This window comes from Brassica napus, chromosome C9, assembly GCF_020379485.1.
Source record: "Brassica napus cultivar Da-Ae chromosome C9, Da-Ae, whole genome shotgun sequence".
NCBI classification, from domain to species: domain Eukaryota; kingdom Viridiplantae; phylum Streptophyta; class Magnoliopsida; order Brassicales; family Brassicaceae; genus Brassica; species Brassica napus.
Genome location: NC_063452.1, coordinates 59,081,493 through 59,100,669, shown reverse-complemented (window position 1 = coordinate 59,100,669; position 19,177 = coordinate 59,081,493). Strand labels below are relative to the sequence as shown.

The 19,177-nt window shown below is 37.9% G+C and overlaps 4 protein-coding genes and 1 pseudogene across 5 annotated transcripts; 4 read left to right on the top strand and 1 right to left on the bottom strand.

The window, feature by feature from the left end:
- The first annotated feature begins 181 nt into the window (after positions 1-181).
- On the top strand, positions 182-1,848 carry LOC111210085. Its single transcript, XM_048769236.1, has 2 exons — positions 182-589; positions 1,035-1,848. The coding sequence occupies exons 1-2, from the start codon at positions 230-232 to the stop codon at positions 1,695-1,697; spliced, it is 1,023 nt and encodes a 340-aa protein (XP_048625193.1). The 5' UTR covers positions 182-229; the 3' UTR covers positions 1,698-1,848.
- A 1,678-nt stretch (positions 1,849-3,526) lies between these two features.
- Positions 3,527-4,432, top strand: LOC106416944 (glutathione S-transferase T3-like). Its single transcript, XM_048768172.1, has one exon. The coding sequence runs from the start codon at positions 3,527-3,529 to the stop codon at positions 4,430-4,432; it is 906 nt and encodes a 301-aa protein (XP_048624129.1).
- Positions 4,433-7,888: 3,456 nt separating this feature from the next.
- On the top strand, positions 7,889-11,754 carry LOC106418216 (4-substituted benzoates-glutamate ligase GH3.12-like). 2 transcript variants are annotated; one of them, XM_013858879.3, is made up of 5 exons: positions 7,889-8,099; positions 9,338-9,633; positions 9,716-9,817; positions 10,116-10,894; positions 11,006-11,754. In XM_013858879.3, the coding sequence occupies exons 2-5, from the start codon at positions 9,350-9,352 to the stop codon at positions 11,572-11,574; spliced, it is 1,734 nt and encodes a 577-aa protein (XP_013714333.2). In that variant the 5' UTR covers positions 7,889-8,099; positions 9,338-9,349; the 3' UTR covers positions 11,575-11,754. The 2 variants fall into 2 exon arrangements, with proteins under 2 accessions (XP_013714333.2, XP_013714335.2); XM_013858881.3 differs by having other exon boundaries at positions 8,032-9,633.
- A 1,993-nt stretch (positions 11,755-13,747) lies between these two features.
- Positions 13,748-14,469, bottom strand: LOC106382294 (annotated as a pseudogene).
- A 1,787-nt stretch (positions 14,470-16,256) lies between these two features.
- On the top strand, positions 16,257-18,820 carry LOC106370612 (ethylene-responsive transcription factor ERF113). Its single transcript, XM_048769229.1, has 2 exons — positions 16,257-16,464; positions 18,124-18,820. The coding sequence occupies exons 1-2, from the start codon at positions 16,350-16,352 to the stop codon at positions 18,678-18,680; spliced, it is 672 nt and encodes a 223-aa protein (XP_048625186.1). The 5' UTR covers positions 16,257-16,349; the 3' UTR covers positions 18,681-18,820.
- The last annotated feature ends 357 nt before the right edge of the window (positions 18,821-19,177 follow it).

Sequence of the window (19,177 nt, the reverse complement as noted above, 5' to 3'; positions counted from 1 at the left end):
CTTAGTTTATTACAAACCCAAAAATATTCCGCCCGAGGATATCCAAAACGAAAGATCAGAGAAAAAAACACTGACGGACTTCAAAACTAAACAAGGCCGATAATGGGCCCAATAGAAAGATTAAAAAGCCCATGTAGAAGTTCAAATTCTTTTTACTTCATCTTCTCAAATAAATATAATCAAAACGGATCACAAGGCGGTTTTACTTTCTTCCCCAAATCGATCTGTGATGGCCGACGAAGATTTTCGGTCTCGCGTCGAGAGGATCTTCGGATCTCTCGCCTTCTCTCGCTCCACGTCTCCTACTACTACCTCCACGTCTTCTGCGCGGCAAACGCAATCGGGCTCGGTGTGGTCTCTCTCCGGCGCAGAAGTGGAGAAGCGGGAGTGGAAGCGAGAGCAGCTCGCGTCGTACGATAGGGAAGAGATGCCTTGTGCATCATCGTTCGACGAGGTTCTGAGGCAGCAGAGGCTCTCGAGCACTGATCGGAAGGAGGGTGAGGAAGGCGGTAACGAGGATTTTGATGTTGATGATGATGATTGGAGCATCAGAGCTTCCATGGGCCTTGACCGTACTCTCGATGACGAGGTATAATCAATTCTTTTCTTTAAAGTGTTTTTGTTAGGTGACGATTGTGGAAGTAAGGAAACGCTTAAGTAAAACTAGGGAACAATTGTATTCAATTGTATTCTTGATATGAACCTTTGTTCACACATGGAGAATTAAAAGATATAGACTAAGGTGTATATCAATTTGGACTAACCTTAGTCTACAAGAGAGCTTAGGGTTAAGAGGACGGTTAGCCTAAAGTTTCTAGTTCCTTCGCAAATTAATAAGTTCATATCAGTTTCCAATTAGAAGATTCTTGAATTTTTCAGTTTTTCTTGTTAACAGTCTTTAGGCCTAGTAGGAGAACATCTCGCTTTCTTTGATACTGAGAATCGTTTTTTTGCCTTTAGTTTTTGTAAATGGCAATGAACTATTGAAACAGTTCCTCGAGGCTTAATTTTTTTTTTTTTGCTTTTTGACGCAGGACGAAGAAGATGAGTATGATAAGGTCGCACTAGGGAAAGAGGATGGTGGTAAAGGCTTGTCTATGGAAGATGCCATTTCCAGACCTTGTGGTGTGCGGATTCGGGACCCTCGTGCTAACCATGCTGCTGCAAAAATGAGGTTGAAGGAAGATGAACTCGAGGCTAACAAGATTAGCCCTTCTGGCGTTATCCCCTCGAAGAGTAAAGAGCCAACACTGCACCCAGAAGAATCTTCTAAATCTGTGCCACCGAAACCTATACTCAAAAGGAAAGAGAGTTGTTCAGATTCAGAAGCAAGGACAAGTAAGCGGGTCAGGTTTGATGTTGTCACTGAAGAAACATCAAAGAAGCCTGAAGATAATTATTCAGTTTCTGCCTCCTTAAAAAGCGCATTGCCTCGGGGTAAAAGTGGTGCTCAGGTACCGGATTACTTGGTAAATCCTTCGAAGTACACCTGTTACAGCTTTGACCCATCTTCGGAATTGAATGAGAAGTCCCAAACACAAGAGTTCACGGACATTCCCAAGGATTCCAAAGGATTAGAAACTTCAGAGTCAGAATCATTCAAGAAAGTCTCCTTTGTTCCGCAGAAGAAGACCGAGGACGTCAGAGAAGACGGTAGCAACTGTAGTGAGACAAAGCCTGTTGAAACTGATGGCTAGATTATTCGGTTTGGTTTGGGGTCCATGAGTTGCAAAACATTTAGCGTCTTCTAGCAGTCTTATGTAAGATAACATAGTAAGAAAAAGAAACTCAAAGCAGTTTTGAGACTGGCTATGATTCCTTGCTTTCTAAAAAGTCATTTTATTATAAGTTTCTTTCGATTCATTTCAACAAGTTCTGATCTTTGACTGCTATAAACCAAATCATGGGTTCCATTTAATTGCTTCAAAGATTTTGCTTATATACCCAACTAAAAGACTCCTGTTGGGCATTAAAAGGCTTTAACAAGCTGTCTTCATTCGGTACTGAAGTCTGGTGACTTTGTTCAGGTTTGTGTATTATTAAACTAAATTAGAGACTTAGAGCATAATTATCGGGACATCTTAGCAAAAGTCCCCAACCAATATAAGCCAAAAAGAAAATGAAAAATATCAAAAAATAGCGGAAACGTTTTCAGAATTAGAAGTTTTTAACGAAGTCTTTGGGCTACGTGGCAGCAAGGGAGAGGCAAACCGAAGGGGAGAGAGAGAGTCGAGTTTTGTCTGAATTCATTTCACTTCGTCTCCTTCTTCTCTCTCTCTCCACAGGCGATATCGGTGGCGAAAGAGATCGTCGCAATCCACACCGTTTTCTCGTATAATCGAGTACGAAATCCGTCGAATCGAACACCCAGAAGGTTCGTGTTCCTTCCCGTCCCTTAATTTCGTGATTTTCGAGTTTAATATACGATATAATTGATCTGGGTTTGTGTTCATATTATCGGAAATTCATCTGAGTATTTGTGTTTGATTCGTTTCTGCATGTTTGTTTATAGGGGAAACAAGAGTTCCGGCGCCGTTTCTCATCTTCACCGATCACTCCACACCGATCTCTCCACACCGATCTCTCCTCAATCACTCCACACCGATTTCTCCCGATCACTCCACACCGATCTCTCCTCAATCACTCCACACCGATTTCTCCCGATCACTCCACACCGATCTCTCCTCGAAACGAATCCAGGTTTGTCCAAATCTCTTGATAGGGTTAGTTGTTTTTGGTTAGGGAATTAAGAACATAACCAATGGGTTACGAACTGAATTTTGATTACTAGTTCTCATTGAATTGACTACTTGATAATCACTTGATATGGGTTTCGTATAGTTGATTAGTAGTAAGAAAGACTTGATATGTTGTTATAATTACTTGTATATTTCTGACGTAAGAAGGTGATAGAGTGGTAGTTTACATAGAGAGAATTACTACTGTCTTCTTTGTGACTTGAAGTAGTTTGTGACATTTAAGATAGCGTATTGCCTTCTTGTTGACATTGATTACTACTGTCTCTGTTGACATTGAAGTAGTTTACATAGACTTGAAGTAGTTTACAATTGCCTCTGTTGACATTGAAGTAGTTTACATAGACTTGATTACTACTGTCTTCTTTATTGTTTAGGTAAGTAGCTTTTACGTTTAAGTTTTCATAGTTGCGTACTGTCTGTGTGGACATTTAAGTTTGGTTCAACTATAATAAGCTCGTTTGCGTGAAGAGATGTTATTAGTTTGGTCACATAAACCTTTGTTGTTGTTTGATGAGTTAATGGGAACGAGTTAGGAATCACTTCTTTATAGTTTCGTTGTTTCTGCTTTGTTCTCTTTTGTTGTTGTGACTGTAATAAGTTTGATTAGACCCCGGTAGTTTATGGTTAGGACTTTAAGAAGGTAACTTATTATTCCAAACTTCTCACAACTCTTTCTCACCTATTTAAACACACAACTTCTCACCTTTGTTTTACACACATCTCTTTCTCTCATCCTCTCTTCCTCTCTTCTATCTGTTCTAATCGTAATGGATTCAAGGGATCCATTGAATCCTTATAGTCAGTCTCCTTGTTCTAGTTTCGTCGGCTTTCTTAATAGCCAGACCTTTCCTTATGAAAGTTATGGTTCTCCTCATCACTTTGGAGCATCAGAGATCCATGCTTTTAGTGAACAGCCACCAAATCCTCCAGTTGCACCTGAAAACCCACCTGTTGCCTCTAGGGAGCGAAGGAACTGGACTCCAGCCGATGACGAGGTGTTAATAAGTGGATGGCTAAACACATCTAAGGATGCTGTTGTTGGCGTTGATCAAAATAAAGGGACATTCTGGAAACGAGTTGGTGAGTTCTATGCGTCAAGTCCTCATGCTAAAGCTAGTGGTGATAATCGTGAGCATCTCAACTGTAAGCAGAGGTGGCACAAGATCAATGACTACACGAACAAATTATGTGCTGCATACGCTGCAGCTGAGAGACAGAAGAGTTCTGGTCAGAATGACAATGATCTGCTCAAGCTGGCCAAAGACATCTACTTTGCGGATCACGGGAAAAAATTCACTCTTGACCATGCTTGGTGTGTGTTGAGTTATGAGCAGAAATGGCTCAGCCTTAACACTCCTAAGCCTGCTGGGAATTCAAAGCGAAAAGAGACATGTTCTCAAGCTTCAAGCAGCTCCGTTGGTGATCCTGAGGTCCGTCCTGAAGGAATCAAGGCGGCGAAGGCTAAAAAGAAGAATTCCGCACCATTGAGGTCTCTGTCGGAGTGTCAGACCGTTTGGGAGATGAAGAAGGAGGATCTCTTGATGAGGAAGGAGGATCTCTTGATCAAGGAGAGACTAACAAAGCTTGCGATTCTTGACACACTTCTAGCCAAGAAAGATCCTCTTACTGAGCCTGAAGAAGCAACTAAGAATAAGCTGCTGGCTTTGATCTAAGTCTCCATGTTTCTTTGTTTCAACCTTTTCCATGTTTCTCTGTTAGAAATAAGTTTAAATGTTCATGTAAGCTCTATGTGTGTACGTTGTATGCTGTTAACTATGAATGAAAGTTGTTTGCTGTTTTAAGTTATGCATTGTTTTTAGTTATTGTACGCTGTTAACATTTAATTTTTCTTCTCTTTGTTCGCTGTTAACATTTTTATTTTCTTGTGTCTATTTCAGGAAACTTTATAATGGGACGCTTTAGCTACACCCAGCCATCTATGTCAGAGGATTATTATGAGGATTCTTCAGAGTGTGGCTACAACTCTACAGAAGAGCTCTTCGTCAGGACCAAGAAGAGCTCAGCCGTCGGGAGCAAGAAGAACTCAACCGTAGGGAACAAGAAGAGCTCAACCGTAGTGAGCCGCCTCAATACCCACCTCAATACCCACCTCAACCAGAAGTTGAGTTCGGCTTCCCGCAGATATGCTACTGTGGTGGCGTACCAAAACTAGCAATGGCGAAGACTCTTAACAATGGGGGAAGACTTTACTACACTTGTGACCAAGCTGACGATGGAGAATGCCATGTATGGAAGTGGTGGGACGTTGCCGTGATGGAGAAGATGAGGGCAAGGGATAGACACATTCTTCAACTCAGTGAAAAGGTAGACAATCTAACCTTGTTTAGTGACTTTGAGACTGAGCAGAAATTGGTTAGGCTTGAGAACCTTGTCTGTGAGTTAGGAAATAAGAGATCAAGTTACTTCAATGGTTTTGAACTGCTTGTTGGGCTACTGATCATTGTATTAGTTTTCTTAGGTGTGGTAATCTGCTTTAAGTGATTCGAGAGCTTTGTATTAGCTTCACTCTTCGGATGTAATGACTTTTGTAATAACTCCTACATAAGATGCTACTACTCACGACAGCCTTTAGTCACAAGAGGCTAGTATCACGAGATGCTACTAGTCACGACAGCCTTTAGTCACAAGAGGCTACTATTAGTTTTTGGAAACAACAGTCTAGAATCACAAGATACACTTCTCGTGACTAATAAATCCTAAAAACATTCATTCACTTTGACATTATCACACGAGAGTTTGAATCACGTCTGCTCCTCTATAAATATAAGCCATAATGCATCAAATTTTTTATACCACAATTTCCCATTCATTCACTTCTCCTCTCGTTGTATCACAAATTCTTCTTATTTTTCTTTAAAATTCTAATGCCATCATCTTCACATTATCATTATCAATGCAACAATGATAGTGGTGATGATGAATTTGCGTCGATAACTGATGAGTTTTTAGGATTTAATGATCCTATTCCAGAACCAAAAGAGAGAAAAAAAAGAATTTTTATAGAGAGAGATAGGGAAGAAGGGCACAGAAGGCTTTGGAATGATTATTTTAGCGAGACTCCGACCTACTCTACCCGTTTATTCCGGCGCCGGTTTCGAATGAACAAATCTTTGTTCGTTCGTATTGTGCATCGTCTCTCCACAGAAATACCGTATTTTCAACAATCAGAAGATGCAACCGGACGGGACAGTCTTTCTCCCCTGCAAAAATGTACTGCAGCTATTCGCCTATTGGCATACGGTGGTGCGGCCGATGCCCAAGACGAATATATCCGTCTTGCTGAAACAACGGCCCGAGCTAGTTTGCACAATTTTACCGCCGGTATTATCGCCTTGTTTGGCGATGAATACCTACGACATCCCACAGCGGAGGATCTGCAAAGACAACTATATATCAACGAAGAACGTGGATTCCCGGGGATGATTGGAAGCATCGACTGTATGCATTGGGAGTGGAAGAATTGTTCCACCGCTTGGAAAGGAATGTATTCACGGGGAACGGGAAAACCAACGATTGTGTTGGAGGCAGTTGCTTCAAAAGACCTCTGGATTTGGCACGCTTTTTTTGGAGCTCCAGGTACTATGAACGATCTTAATATTCTTGATCGTTCTCCTGTTTTTGATGACATTATTAACGGGATCGCCCCAGCAGTAAACTATTATGTCAACCAAATGGAGTACCATCTGGCATATTACCTAACAGATGGTATATATCCGAAATGGGCGACTTTTATTCAGTCTATAAAACTACCACAAACCGAAAAACAGTCATTGTTTGCTAATACCCAAGAAAGAGTTCGAAAAGATGTTGAACGTGCCTTTGGAGTCCTCCAAGGAAGATTTCCCGTTGTAAAAAATCCATCAAAAATATGGGATAAAGCAAAAATGGGAAATATTATGAAGGCATGTATCATCCTCCATAATATGATAGTCGAAAATGAACGCGATGCAAACACCATTGAGGAATTTCAAGATGAAGAGTTTTCATTCACCGTAAGAAGGCCTAAAAAGGCCGGAAATGTACTTGGCCGTCGGAAAGAAGTTCGAGATTCACATACCCATCAACAATTAAAAAGGGATTTGGTTGAACATATATGGGATAAGTTTGGACATCTCCGAAATAATAATATATAATATTTTAATTTCTTTAAAATGAATAAAATTTGTGTTTGTTTTTATTTAATTCTGTATTTTTTTCTCTGAAATAATAATATGTAATAATATGTTTTTCTTATAAATGAATAATTTTATCCTATTTAAACAAGTTAATATGTTTTATCTTATATTTTATAATTTTATTTATTTATATTAAAAAATTAACTTAAGAACCAACCTAAAGTCTTACCAATAATCCAACAATTTACCAAAGTCCCACAAATAAGTCCCCATTCACAAATATTAATAAAAAAACTTGGGGACATGAGAAAAAGTCCCATGGATAATTATGCTCTTACAGCAGAAGATGGAGAAGGCCTTACCTAACCCACGTGACCACGTCAGACCAGACTAAACTGAAAGTCAAGAAATAGAACTTAAAATCTTGTTGCTAAATGCTAATTAAATAGTGACTTTCAACGCTGAAATTTACTTGGAACCTGGATTACTTTTTCCAGAGTGTTTCTCAGCAATATCCCTCAAGGTCCCAACTTGATAGAGTCCACTATTTTAAGGCTTTAGTTTGAAGGTCAAAATCATTTCTATTAAATATTTTGACTTCTAAGTTCTAACAGATCGATTAAATGTTGGGAACATGATCAAACATCAGTTTCTAAATCATTTGTTACTAAATTTAACTTATTCTGAATAAATAAATAATATATAAATATCACTATTAGTATTTTATAATTCTATATTTAAATTTAAATTATTCTGAATAAATCATTTTATAATTGTCAACAAAAAAAGTTAAAACTTAGGTTTAAGAAAAATGGAATAGAGTTAGTGGAATGGGAAAGTATATTTCATAGCCATGAATATAAAAAATAGAAATGAATAGATATTAATATGAGAAAAGGACAATAATTAATTTTGTTTTTCCTCTCTTGGACTAAAAACGCATTAGTACCAGTTTAAGATAATTTAACAATATTTCGTTTTTTTGTTTAAACCAAAAAAACATAGTACCGTTAGGTTGGATAAGACTGCGATTGGAGCTATCCTGAGAACCATATAATATCACTCTTTCGTACTGCGCTATTGTGTTTCTTGATATTTTTTATTTTTACATTTGTTTTGATTTAATTCATTTTCACAATTTTCTGTTCCATTGTGTGTGAATCAACATGGAGAAGAGAGAATAGTCGTGAGTTTGAAGTTCTGCGTAAGTTTCGTTTTCTTTTCTGATTATCTTTACTTGTTTCAAAAAAAAAAAAAAAATCACAGAAACAACAAGGTTTCCGATTGAATATTCTTGTATTGAAACTTCGTTTGCAATTTCTAGACCTTCGTCACGACGCACACGAGTCCCAGCTAAATAGTTTTGTATTGGTTGACCAACAAAAAAAATATATATAGTGAACTATCAATGGGGTCTTTGTGTCTGTATATTATTTTCTTCGACAGAAGTTTCAACTTAATTTGGAAGAACAATGCATAAAGAAATTTCTTGTCGATTTTCCCTTAATTTCTCCACGTTTTCCTGTCTCAGTTGATCCTTATATTTTATTCCACAAGTCGCAGAACGTTGACTGTCGAATACTTGGCTACATGATAAATGGCTACCAAAAACTTATCTCAAATATTTTAAATAAATATTACAAGCGTGGATATGTCAAACCAAAACATATATAACTGAAAAAATCAAAATTTATTGATTTTTTTTATAAAAAATATCAACTAAACATATGTATATAACAAAACAACATATGTGAAACACCTTCTAACGATTGATCTTAAGAATTGTCGCTGACCACGAATTCTCAGATGCCTGAGATTCGTATCATTAACGTTCATTCCACATTGTTAAGTCTATACAATGGTCCTTAATTAGAACCAGTGGCGGAGGGAGGTAGGGAGTAAGGGAGGCAGCTGCCCCCTATGAAATACTGAAATAATTACTTTTCCATTGTTTATTTGAGAATTATATGATTTTAGTTGTGATTTTTTTTCTACTACCCCTATAAATTGAAGATAAATTTTAACTGCCTCTGGTAAAACTTTCGTTTGGCTCCGCCATTGATTAGAACCCCCAGGAATTAGTTAAGCTGTATTTTTCCACGTAACTTCAGCTATATTTTCTTTGACAAAATCAGTTTCTTGTCATATTCCTGAAGTTTCTATATCATTACTCTTCTCATATACACTACACGTACGTATATAATATGGCATGGAATCGTTCACACGGTAAGGTCTAAGTCGTCTAATCAATTAAACATATCGATCAAGTTGTGTTCCACACCTACGACTTTTCTATAGTTAAAGTAATCATCTAAACAACCACCGAGACTCCCAAATTCCAAGTCGATGGTTTTCCTTTTCCTATATATATGACTTAAGCATTCACTTTCTATCATATCATCAACAAAAAATCATTCACTCTCTTTTCTTCATATCAATCAGAGAGAACCAAACATGAATCCAAACTCCGACAACAACCAAAGATGGGAGGCGAAGCTGAAGGACTTAACTTCCAACGTCCAGCAGATACAAGACAACTTGTTGAAGGAGATCCTCACACCAAACCTGAACACAGAATACCTCCAACGTTTTCGCGTCGAGAGGTTTGATAAAGAGCTCTTCAAGAAGAACGTACCGGTCGTGTCCTATGAAGATATTAAGCCTTATATCGACCGTGTCGTTAATGGAGAGTCGTCAGATGTCATATCGACTCGTCCTATTACCGGTTTCTTGCTAAGGTACACAAGAAAGAAGAAACTCTCTCTACTAATTATTTTCTTCCGTGTAAATAAAATCTAAATTCTTGAATTGTATTTGTAGTTCGGGAACTTCGGGAGGAGCACAGAAGATGATGCCATGGAACAACAAGTACTTGGACAATTTAACATTCGCATACGATCTTCGTATGCATGTTATAACCAAGTAAGTCAAATACTTCTTCCGTATTTGAAAAATTTAAACATTGTTGTTTTAAAATTTTCAAGTATATTAAAAATAATTAAAAACTATAATAAATATTCCACCGTTCAAAATTTTACATTATAATTTATATTTAAACTTGAAAATAAAGTGTATTAATTAAAATCTAAAACATCAATTTTCAAACTTAAACAAAATTCAAAAACATCATTCTTTTAAATACTAGTTTTTTTTTCTTGTTTTGTTTTAACCATTATCTATAATCAGACCACTAATGATGATTTTTTTTGGTTCTGTCTAGGCATGTGAAAGGCTTGGAGGTTGGAAAAGGGATGATGTTTCTCTTCACTAAACAAGAAGCCAAGACTCCTTCTGGCTTACTTGCTCGAGTCGCAACCAGCAGCTACTTCAAGAGCGACTATTTCAAGAACCGTCCATCTAACTGGTACTACTCGTACACAAGCCCTGATGAAGTCATCTTATGTTCCAACAACACACAAAGTCTCTACTGCCATTTGCTATGCGGCTTGCTCCAACGCGACGAGGTTGTGAGAATGGGTTCCATCTTCGCATCAGTCATGGTCCGAGCAATCAAGTTCCTCGAAACTTACTGGGAAGAGTTGTGTTCAAACATCCGAACAGGCCGTCTCAGCGAGTGGATCACCGACCTCGGTTGTCGTAGTTCTGTGTCTTTGGTCCTTGGAGGACCACGTCCTGACTTGGCAGACACGATTGAGACTATCTGCAACCAGAGTTCTTGGAAAGGTATAGTCACAAGAATCTGGCCCAACACTAAGTATATTGAGACCGTTGTTACGGGCTCAATGGGACAGTATGTTCCCACGTTGAACTACTATTGCAGCGACTTGCCTCTCGTTTCAACGACTTACGGCTCTTCGGAGACTACGTTCGGGATCAATGTAGATCCTCTGTGCAAACCTGAAGATGTTTCTTACGCGTTCATGCCTAACATGTCTTACTTTGAGTTCATAACGATGGATGGAGACAAGCGTGATGTGGTCGACCTTCATGATGTGAAAGTTGGGTGCACTTATGAACCTGTCGTCACAAACTTCGCCGGTGAGTTTAAAAACCATAATGACTTAGAAATATATTGATCAGAAAAAAAAATGACTTAAAAATATATTTAAATCTTTTTTTTCTTATGGTTTGTTTTATTTTATTTTACAGGATTGTATAGAATGAGAGTGGGAGATGTTCTCTTGGTGACTGGTTTTTACAACAATGCACCTCAGTTTAGGTTTGTAAGAAGAGAGAACGTTGTCTTGAGCATCGATTCAGACAAAACCAACGAGGAAGATCTATTTAAGGCAGTGAGTCAAGCCAAGCTTGTTCTTGACTCGTCAGATCTCTTTCTTGAAGACTTCACTAGCTATGCTGACACCTCAACATTTCCTGGTCATTACGTGCTTTATGTGGAAGTAAGGGCCAAAGAGGGGAAGAAGTATTTGGAACTCAACAAAGAGGCCTTGGACCTCAACAAAGAGGCCTTTTCCAAGTGTTGTTCAGTGATGGAGGATTCGCTTGACAATGTTTACAAGAGATGTAGGTTCAAAGATGGATCAGTCGGGCCTTTGGAGATAAGAGTGGTGGGTAAAGGGACGTTTGATTCTCTCATGAACTTTTTTATCAACCAAGGTGCTTCCATTGGTCAATACAAGGCTCCTAGATGCATTAAATCAGGAAAGGCTTTAGAGTTCATGGAGGATCGTGTGGTTGCCAAATTCTCTAGTGCTTGAATTAGTTATTCCTTGAATTTGTAAGTCCAAGTGACTTGTAGAAATAAACATACATGTGCATGTGTTGTGTAGTAATTTTTCAGAATATTTTTATTAATGCCTTATTTGAAATTCATCTGTAAAATTTGGAACACAACAATGTAAACATTGACAATTTCCAAGTCTATTTTACTTGATAAACAGAGCATTCTATGAAACAGAGTATTGGAAACGGATTTATATAGTAATGGACTTATAAAAGCTCAATAAAAGTTTAAAGAGGTTTGAAGTGAAACCTAAGCTCTTTACTTCTTTAGAAAAGCATAACAAAATGACATGCATCAACTGGGCTCTTTAGAGGGAACGAAAACAAAAAAGGTTTATAAGAAGAACGCAAAAACTTGATATCATTTTCGGGAATTCGGCAAAAAAAAACACGAATTTCGTAGGAATTGCCAAAAGAAACCTGTACTCGAGCCTGGCCAATAAAACCCTGAACTTTTGTTGACTTTTTTAGTTTATTAAAAAACTTACGATTGACTGACCAGATTAACACACCGTTAACCGACAGTTACGACAGTGTTAACTCACCGTTAAATATTGTCGTTTAGTGAAACGACGTCGTTTCATCCAGTTGTTTTGTTTAAGACAAAATCTCAAGACGCCGTCGTTTTGTTTAATAAAAATTGTTTTTGGTTGGACTCGAACTCCTGCACTCGTGGTCCTTAGGGGGGGGGGGGTTTGCCACTGAGCTAGTGGACTTTTCGGAAGAATACCATACATATTTAGTTTTATTGATCAAAAGATGTGGATGATCGATTTGGGGATTAATCAAAACGTAACCCTAATTTCTCAGAAACTCAAATCGATTTGGGGATTTTTCTTTGTCTCTGTAGATGGTAAAGACGAAGTTCACAAAGAATGAAAGGGAGGTGATGATTTGGGGAGCGATGAGAAATTTCGATTACGGGAGTGAAGAAGCGGTTCAAGAGTCGAAGAAGGGTGGAAAAGAGGTGGTGATGAAAGTGTGTCTGAACCAAAGGGAGCGGCGAAGAAGGGTGGAAAAGGTGGTGATGGGAGTGTGTCTGAACCAAAGGGATCGGCGAAGAAGGGTGGAAAACGCGGTGCTTCTGTGAGTTTGCCATCGCCGGAGAGATCGAGGAAGAGTAAAAGAGTTGAAGGGATATCGATGTTGGCATCTACAGAGGCGTCGAAGACAACGCGTGGAACACAATATGGGTCGCCTGTGTCATCTCCGGAGAAGGTTACGAGGCGTGGGGCACCATATGGTGGTTCAACTCCGTCTCCTAGACAATCGAAGAAGCAAAAGGTTACTGGTGTTTTAACTGTGTCTCCTCCTCCTGGAAACTCGAAGAAGAAGCAGGTAGATGGTGATGACAGAGAAGAATGTCCCCAGAGGGAGACAAATGAAGAAGAGGAATTTGGAAATATAGAGGGGACAAATGAAGAAGAGGAATTTGGAAATATAGAAGATGATGGTAGGCGAGAATTAGAAGAAACCGAGAGGCAGACCAAGGAAAAATCAGGTTATGTTCTTAGTTTTTTAGCTATTGGTAATGTGTCTGCGTTTTTTGAGGTTATTGACAATTCATTTATATGGTACAGGGAATACATTTTAAAGAGTCGCAAGCTGAATCCTCACAAGCTCACTCTTCACAAGCTCAAGCTCACTCTTCACAAGCTCAAGCATCACCATGGGAAGTTCCACAATCTTCACAAGCTTCACAAGGTCAAGCATCACAGACAGGAGCGTGGGGAAGATGGTTTTAGATCAATTTAAATGCTTTTGGAACTAGAACTACTCTTTTGTTTATCTATGTTTAAATGCTTTTATTTATCTATGTTTACTCTTGTGCTTTTGGAACAAGATGGTGTCTCTCTCGGAATGCTTTTGTATGATGGTTTACTCTATGCTTTTGTAACAAGATGGTGTCTTTTGGTGTGTTCAATGGTGTCATGTTTAAATGTTTTTGTTTATCTATGTTTACTCTTGTGTTCAATGTGTTCATGATGGTTTCTTTTTGGTGTGTTCATGATGTTGTTTTAACTACTATCGATTTACATAAACCATAAGTCGAAATCTTTAGAATAACATAAACAGTCTTACAACATTAGACTCACATAAACCATGAGTTCAAATCACTGAAACCATTACAATTACATAAACAGAGTCTCCTAGTAGCTATTCAAAGACAACCCATTTGCTCTATCAAACATGATCAACACAAGACATGTGACAATGCCTAAGAAAACCATCACAAAACCCACTTTCATGATCACATTCAGCTTCTTAAGTTCATTGCTCGCTTTCCTAACATCTTCTTTTAACTCTTCCTCTGCAGTTTTGAAGCTTTCGATCTCCATTTTAATTTTCATGAGATCCGATGCAAAGCACTCAATTTTTGGCAATGCATCCTGAACCTCTTCGTAGACAGCTTCATCTACCCATTTATACAAGTGATCCTGGACAAATAGAATCATGACTGACTATTACATCTCACTACCTAGCCATTGAAGCTTTTATGTTCAAACAATTTCTTAAACACAATCAATTGCACCCATAATCAAATAAAACACTTACATTTCAAAACGTTGGGCATCTAAAGAAGGTTCTTCCTGGATTCTGCTTCGATTTTGATGTGTATATCGCAATGCTTCGACCACAGTCGCATTTCTCCGGAATACCACGAATACCCATCGCATTGACAGACAAATCCTCACAACACGAACTCATCATGCGATACTCGAAGAAGGAAAGGTGAGAATCGAGCTTGAAGAGGAAACATGATTTGAGATTTTGGGAATTTAGGGTTCGTGTTCGTTAAAAGATTGAAGACGAAGGGGAAAACGTCGTCGTTTCTTTTTGATTCAGTTAATCATATTTCAGAGTTTAAAAATAACTATGTTCGTCAATCCCTTGAAAAGTTCACTAGCTCAATGGCACAACCCCTACCATTGATCACGAGTGCACGAGTTCGACCCGCGGGAAGCACATATTTTTAATAACAAAGCTACCTAAAACGACGTCGTTTCATTCATTTGTCTTTAATCAGACAAAGAGATTAAATGAGGTCGTTTTAATTAACGCCCACAATTAACGTCGATTAATGCCGTCTAAAATATCTGTTAACTCTGCTAACGGTGTGTTAATCTGGTCAGTCAATCCTAAGTTGCTTAATAAACTGAAAATGTCAACAAAAGTATGGTGGTTTTTTGGCCAGCCAATATGTCCAGGTTTCTTTTGGCAATTCCTGCAAAGTTCGTGTTTTTTTTTGCCGAATTCCCTATCATTTTCCAACTGTTGTTATCTCTTTTCTGTCATCTGATATTTTATTCATGGGTCATGGCCCAACAAGACCAAGCCCAACAGAAAAAGAATACAAAGGCCCAACAAACGGGCTGGAACTTTACACTACGACTTGGACCGTAAGCCAAAGGTGAAACCCGTTGAGAAAGATGCTTACTCATCCCACCACGTGTACGACGCCTGGCATACTGAGACACACGTCAAGGAGAGGACTAACCACCTTCCACCGGCGAAAGAGGGAAGACTCGACGGAACTCTGCCGTCAAGCAGAGCCATTCTGATGAAAAACAGTTCACCATGGAATCATCTTCACGGTTGATCAAGTCGCACACCGGATCTACGTTTCCAGAAAGACGAATCGCCTACAATCAATCCCATCACCGACGATCTTCTTGCTTGAGAAAGCGGTCATCTTTAATGATTAGAAGAAGTCCGAAGATGAAATGACTCGGGGTGACGAAAAGAGGAAACGATAAAATCGAGGCTAAGGAAAGGGAGACAATTGGGCAGAGAAAAATCGGAATCGTAGATCAACGCTGCCGCATACGAGAAGAAACGCGACGCAGAGACAAAAACTGGATTAGTTCCATCGAAGAGAACGCGAGCTACCAGAAACAAAAGCGAGATATACTCGTCGAACAGACCACAATATACCGAAGATAAAGTCACTGAAAAAAACCGGCGACGGGAATCAAAACTTCATCTCATCATTTTCTTAGTGAAAGATACGAGAGAGAGAACGAGGAAGATAGAGAAGTTTTTTTTTTCCGACTGTCGTTATCCAATTTTACCAAATCTTGATAACAATGAATATTTAAAAATCAGTATCACATAACAAGTCATATATGAGTATTCTTGTGTACACTTATATGATGTTTTTCTTTCGAGAAAAGGCATTCTGTGACTTGTATGATGTTAATTTGTAACATGTTAAAGCTTTCATAGTTCTTAGATCTATTAATCGTATAAATTTTATATAAAACAATAATAATAATAATACCAACTAGTATTCGCACTCATTCCTAATCTGTGCGTGGCACTGCTGCCAAAACATGCGAAGTAAGATCACAAAATAACGATCGCAAAATGGAGAATTATGAACTCAACGAACGGTCCCACCCCGCACCATTCCAAACTTGTTATTATCATGTATATTATATTATATCATATTTTCTTGTAAATCCTTCTATATATAAACAGTTTTCTCAACTCTACTTTCCTCATAACATCAATATAGCTATATACAGAAAACCCTTAATTTTCCTCCCAACTTCCTCATCACCAAGGCAAGCTCCATGCTCTATTAATCATTCCTTTGACTCACATATAGGTGCTGTGCTGTTCTTACCGTGCGTGTGTGAACACATAGTTTGTTGTAAAACTGGATCGGAGGTATGGAAAGGAATCGGTTCCACTGGAAACGTCGGCGGCGGAGAATCCGTCTTGGAATGAGTCTGATGTCACCGCCATGATATCATCTCTCAACCGTGCCATCGAGTATCCGGCAGCCGACGGGCAAGAAAGGTCAGACTCTCCGATCAAACAAGAGCTTAGTAAGTCGGATCAACTACAACAAGACCAAGGTAGTAACTAGTTTCATATTTAAATACCATAATTATCTTGACCATATGTCTCTAAAAATTAACAGCTTAATTAATCGTTTTAGCAAGCTGATGTTATTAATGATACGTTAAACCGTTTTTTAGTTTTTTTAGTTAAAAATTAAGAAACAGTTTGTTATATTCAGAACCTTGTTATATTCAGAACCTCACCATAAGAACCCCATTAATCATGCTCTAATTGTTTAAAGACTTGCTATTAATTGAATTAGGAGGTAAATGGACTTTGTATATATAGGTTAGGTTTAAGTTCAATTCATATGTCATTTAATTTACGTAAAAAACTTTCCTTCTGTCTTGAATTGAACCACCGATCAGTTTACTACTAGTACGTGTCTATTCTTTAATACATCTAGATTTTGTTTCTATTCAAAGTACAAGTTAGGTAATATTTTATTAATGCAGGTTTTAACTCGTCAAACACGCACGTTCCTTTGTTCATTTCAAACTAATTGTCTTCAATTGTTCTTTATCAACTTTATGCGTGTCATTTTATCAATATTTTGAAGTATTCCAACATGACTAACTTGTTTTTCAGGTGCGTTAAAAGCCAAAATGTCATATTCATAAGTAGTAATCAAAAATTGAAGTCTTAGTTTATACTTTATTGAGTGGGTTGTCACAACATCACATTTTCTTCTTTGATTGTTGAGTTACGTTTGCATGTGTCATCCTGTATGCACAAAAATACAACCGAAAATAATCATATACATAGAAACAAATAAACCCGTATTTCTTTCTAGAGCGAAATTCAGTTGATTGACATTTTGTTTTGTTTTTTGAATAAATCTTAAATTGATTACTAATAACTCCTTGCTCAATTTTATTAATTTTCTGCCAATTTTTTATGTCATTATGCATGTAGAGGTTTGAATCTTCGAATTTTTTGGTTTGTCTGTGACAAGATGTGAGAAGAGTATTTTGCTGGTTTGTATAACTGAGAAAGTAATTAAATCGAATTTTGGGTATATCTAGCTGTACTTAATCTGTTGATAGAGTTCCATCTTGAAGATGGTTAAATATATAAGTAAGACGATTCAAGTTTTGATCTCGGTCCACTCAAATATATCTAGTTATACATTAAGCAAATATATAACCCTGGTATTTTGGCTTCTTTCAATAACAACTGGTCCAGTTCTGATTATAATGAAACCAGACGCTTATAACCAGACGCTTATATTTCTAGTTTCAAAAAAAAAAAAATAATAATATATATATATATATATATATAACCCGATATATACTTACATTTCAAGTTGAGTCAGTTATAACAAATTACGGCCTCAATATATTGCAGTCCAAATGTAAAAAAAATATTTAAAATGTAATTTTGTGAGAAGAAAAGTATATAGTATATGTGCAAAGTTCAATAATCTACATGGTTGATGATGCATCCAGTTGTAGTATTTTATGCATCATCTTTCCTTAATTAGACCATACCATCATTTTTGTTCCTGTCAGGTAATAAACATTTACACTAATTTTCTCTTAATTTTTTCTTGCCTTACGTAATAGATGAATTCATATATATCTTCTCAAGCATGTAGAATTGCGTATGCATACATTCTTTTTGTTTCTTTGTGTTACATGCAATAACTTTTTGTTTGTGACATATTCTTCAAGATCAACCAAGAAGAAAAAACTATAGAGGGGTCAGGCAGCGACCATGGGGAAAATGGGCGGCCGAGATCCGTGACCCGAAGAAAGCAGCCCGTGTCTGGCTCGGGACTTTTGAGACAGCTGAGGAAGCTGCTTTCGCCTACGACCGAGCCGCCCTCAAATTCAAAGGCACCAAGGCTAAGCTAAACTTCCCAGAACACCTACAAGGCCCCTCAACCACAACCTATGTCGCATCTCAATCAGGAATTGATCATGTTCCAAGAGGAGGTAGTGAATTAATGAACTCACCTCCTCCTCCTCCTCCTCCTCCTCCTACTACTACTACGTGGCCAACGAATTATAACCAGGACATACTTCAATACGCTCAGTTGCTTACGAGTAACAATGACGTTGATTTATCGTACTACACGTCAAGTCTCTTAAGTCAGCAGCAACAGCCTTTCTCAACGTCTTCGTCTTCTTCTTCCTCGTTGAGTTCGCAACAGCAGCAACAACTTCACCAGCAGCGTGAAGAGGAGAAGAACTATGGTTACCACTATTATAACTACCCAAGAGAATAATCTTAATTATTGTTGTCGGTCGAATCAGTCTCATAAATTATAATCATTACCATATTTTCGTTTGGATTGTTATTTTGGTTATTTCTGCTAATGGCGGCAAGGAGGTGGCACCGAAAATTTGAATGTCCTTTGTTGCGTAACATCCTGTTTTTTTAAATCTTAGTTGTTATATCTATTTTTGGATAAACCATCTGACGAAAAGCTCTATATGCATTGAGCAGATACGCCCAAACAAATTATTTTGGTTTAGGAGTGCTCAAAACAATCACAGATGATCACTGCGAATATCGCAATCACTAATCACTTAAAGAAAAAAAAACGTGTTCAACTGTACATGCGAGCCTTATCTTTCCATACTCATGTGTCTCCTTGTGTGCATGCATCTATCTATACACGAATCGTTCGGTTACTTTTATTTGAAATTTTATGTTTTTATATTTATTGATACATGTTAGAGTAGGACAAGCAAATTTGGTGTTAAGACTAAGATCGAGCTT

Excerpts from the sequence above, each read along its gene's own strand:
- LOC106416944 (XM_048768172.1), top strand. The coding sequence starts at position 3,527 with ATGGATTCAAGGGATCCATTGAATCCTTATAGTCAGTCTCCTTGTTCT.
- LOC106418216 (XM_013858879.3), top strand. The coding sequence starts at position 9,350 with ATGAATCCAAACTCCGACAACAACCAAAGATGGGAGGCGAAGCTGAAG. Across the intron at positions 9,818-10,115 it reads CGTATGCATGTTATAACCAA|GCATGTGAAAGGCTTGGAGG; the intron begins GTAAGTCAAATA and ends GGTTCTGTCTAG. Across the intron at positions 10,895-11,005 it reads TGTCGTCACAAACTTCGCCG|GATTGTATAGAATGAGAGTG; the intron begins GTGAGTTTAAAA and ends TTTATTTTACAG.
- LOC106370612 (XM_048769229.1), top strand. The coding sequence starts at position 16,350 with ATGATATCATCTCTCAACCGTGCCATCGAGTATCCGGCAGCCGACGGG. Across the intron at positions 16,465-18,123 it reads TCAACTACAACAAGACCAAG|ATCAACCAAGAAGAAAAAAC; the intron begins GTAGTAACTAGT and ends ATATTCTTCAAG.
- LOC111210085 (XM_048769236.1), top strand. The coding sequence starts at position 230 with ATGGCCGACGAAGATTTTCGGTCTCGCGTCGAGAGGATCTTCGGATCT. Across the intron at positions 590-1,034 it reads ACCGTACTCTCGATGACGAG|GACGAAGAAGATGAGTATGA; the intron begins GTATAATCAATT and ends TTTTTGACGCAG.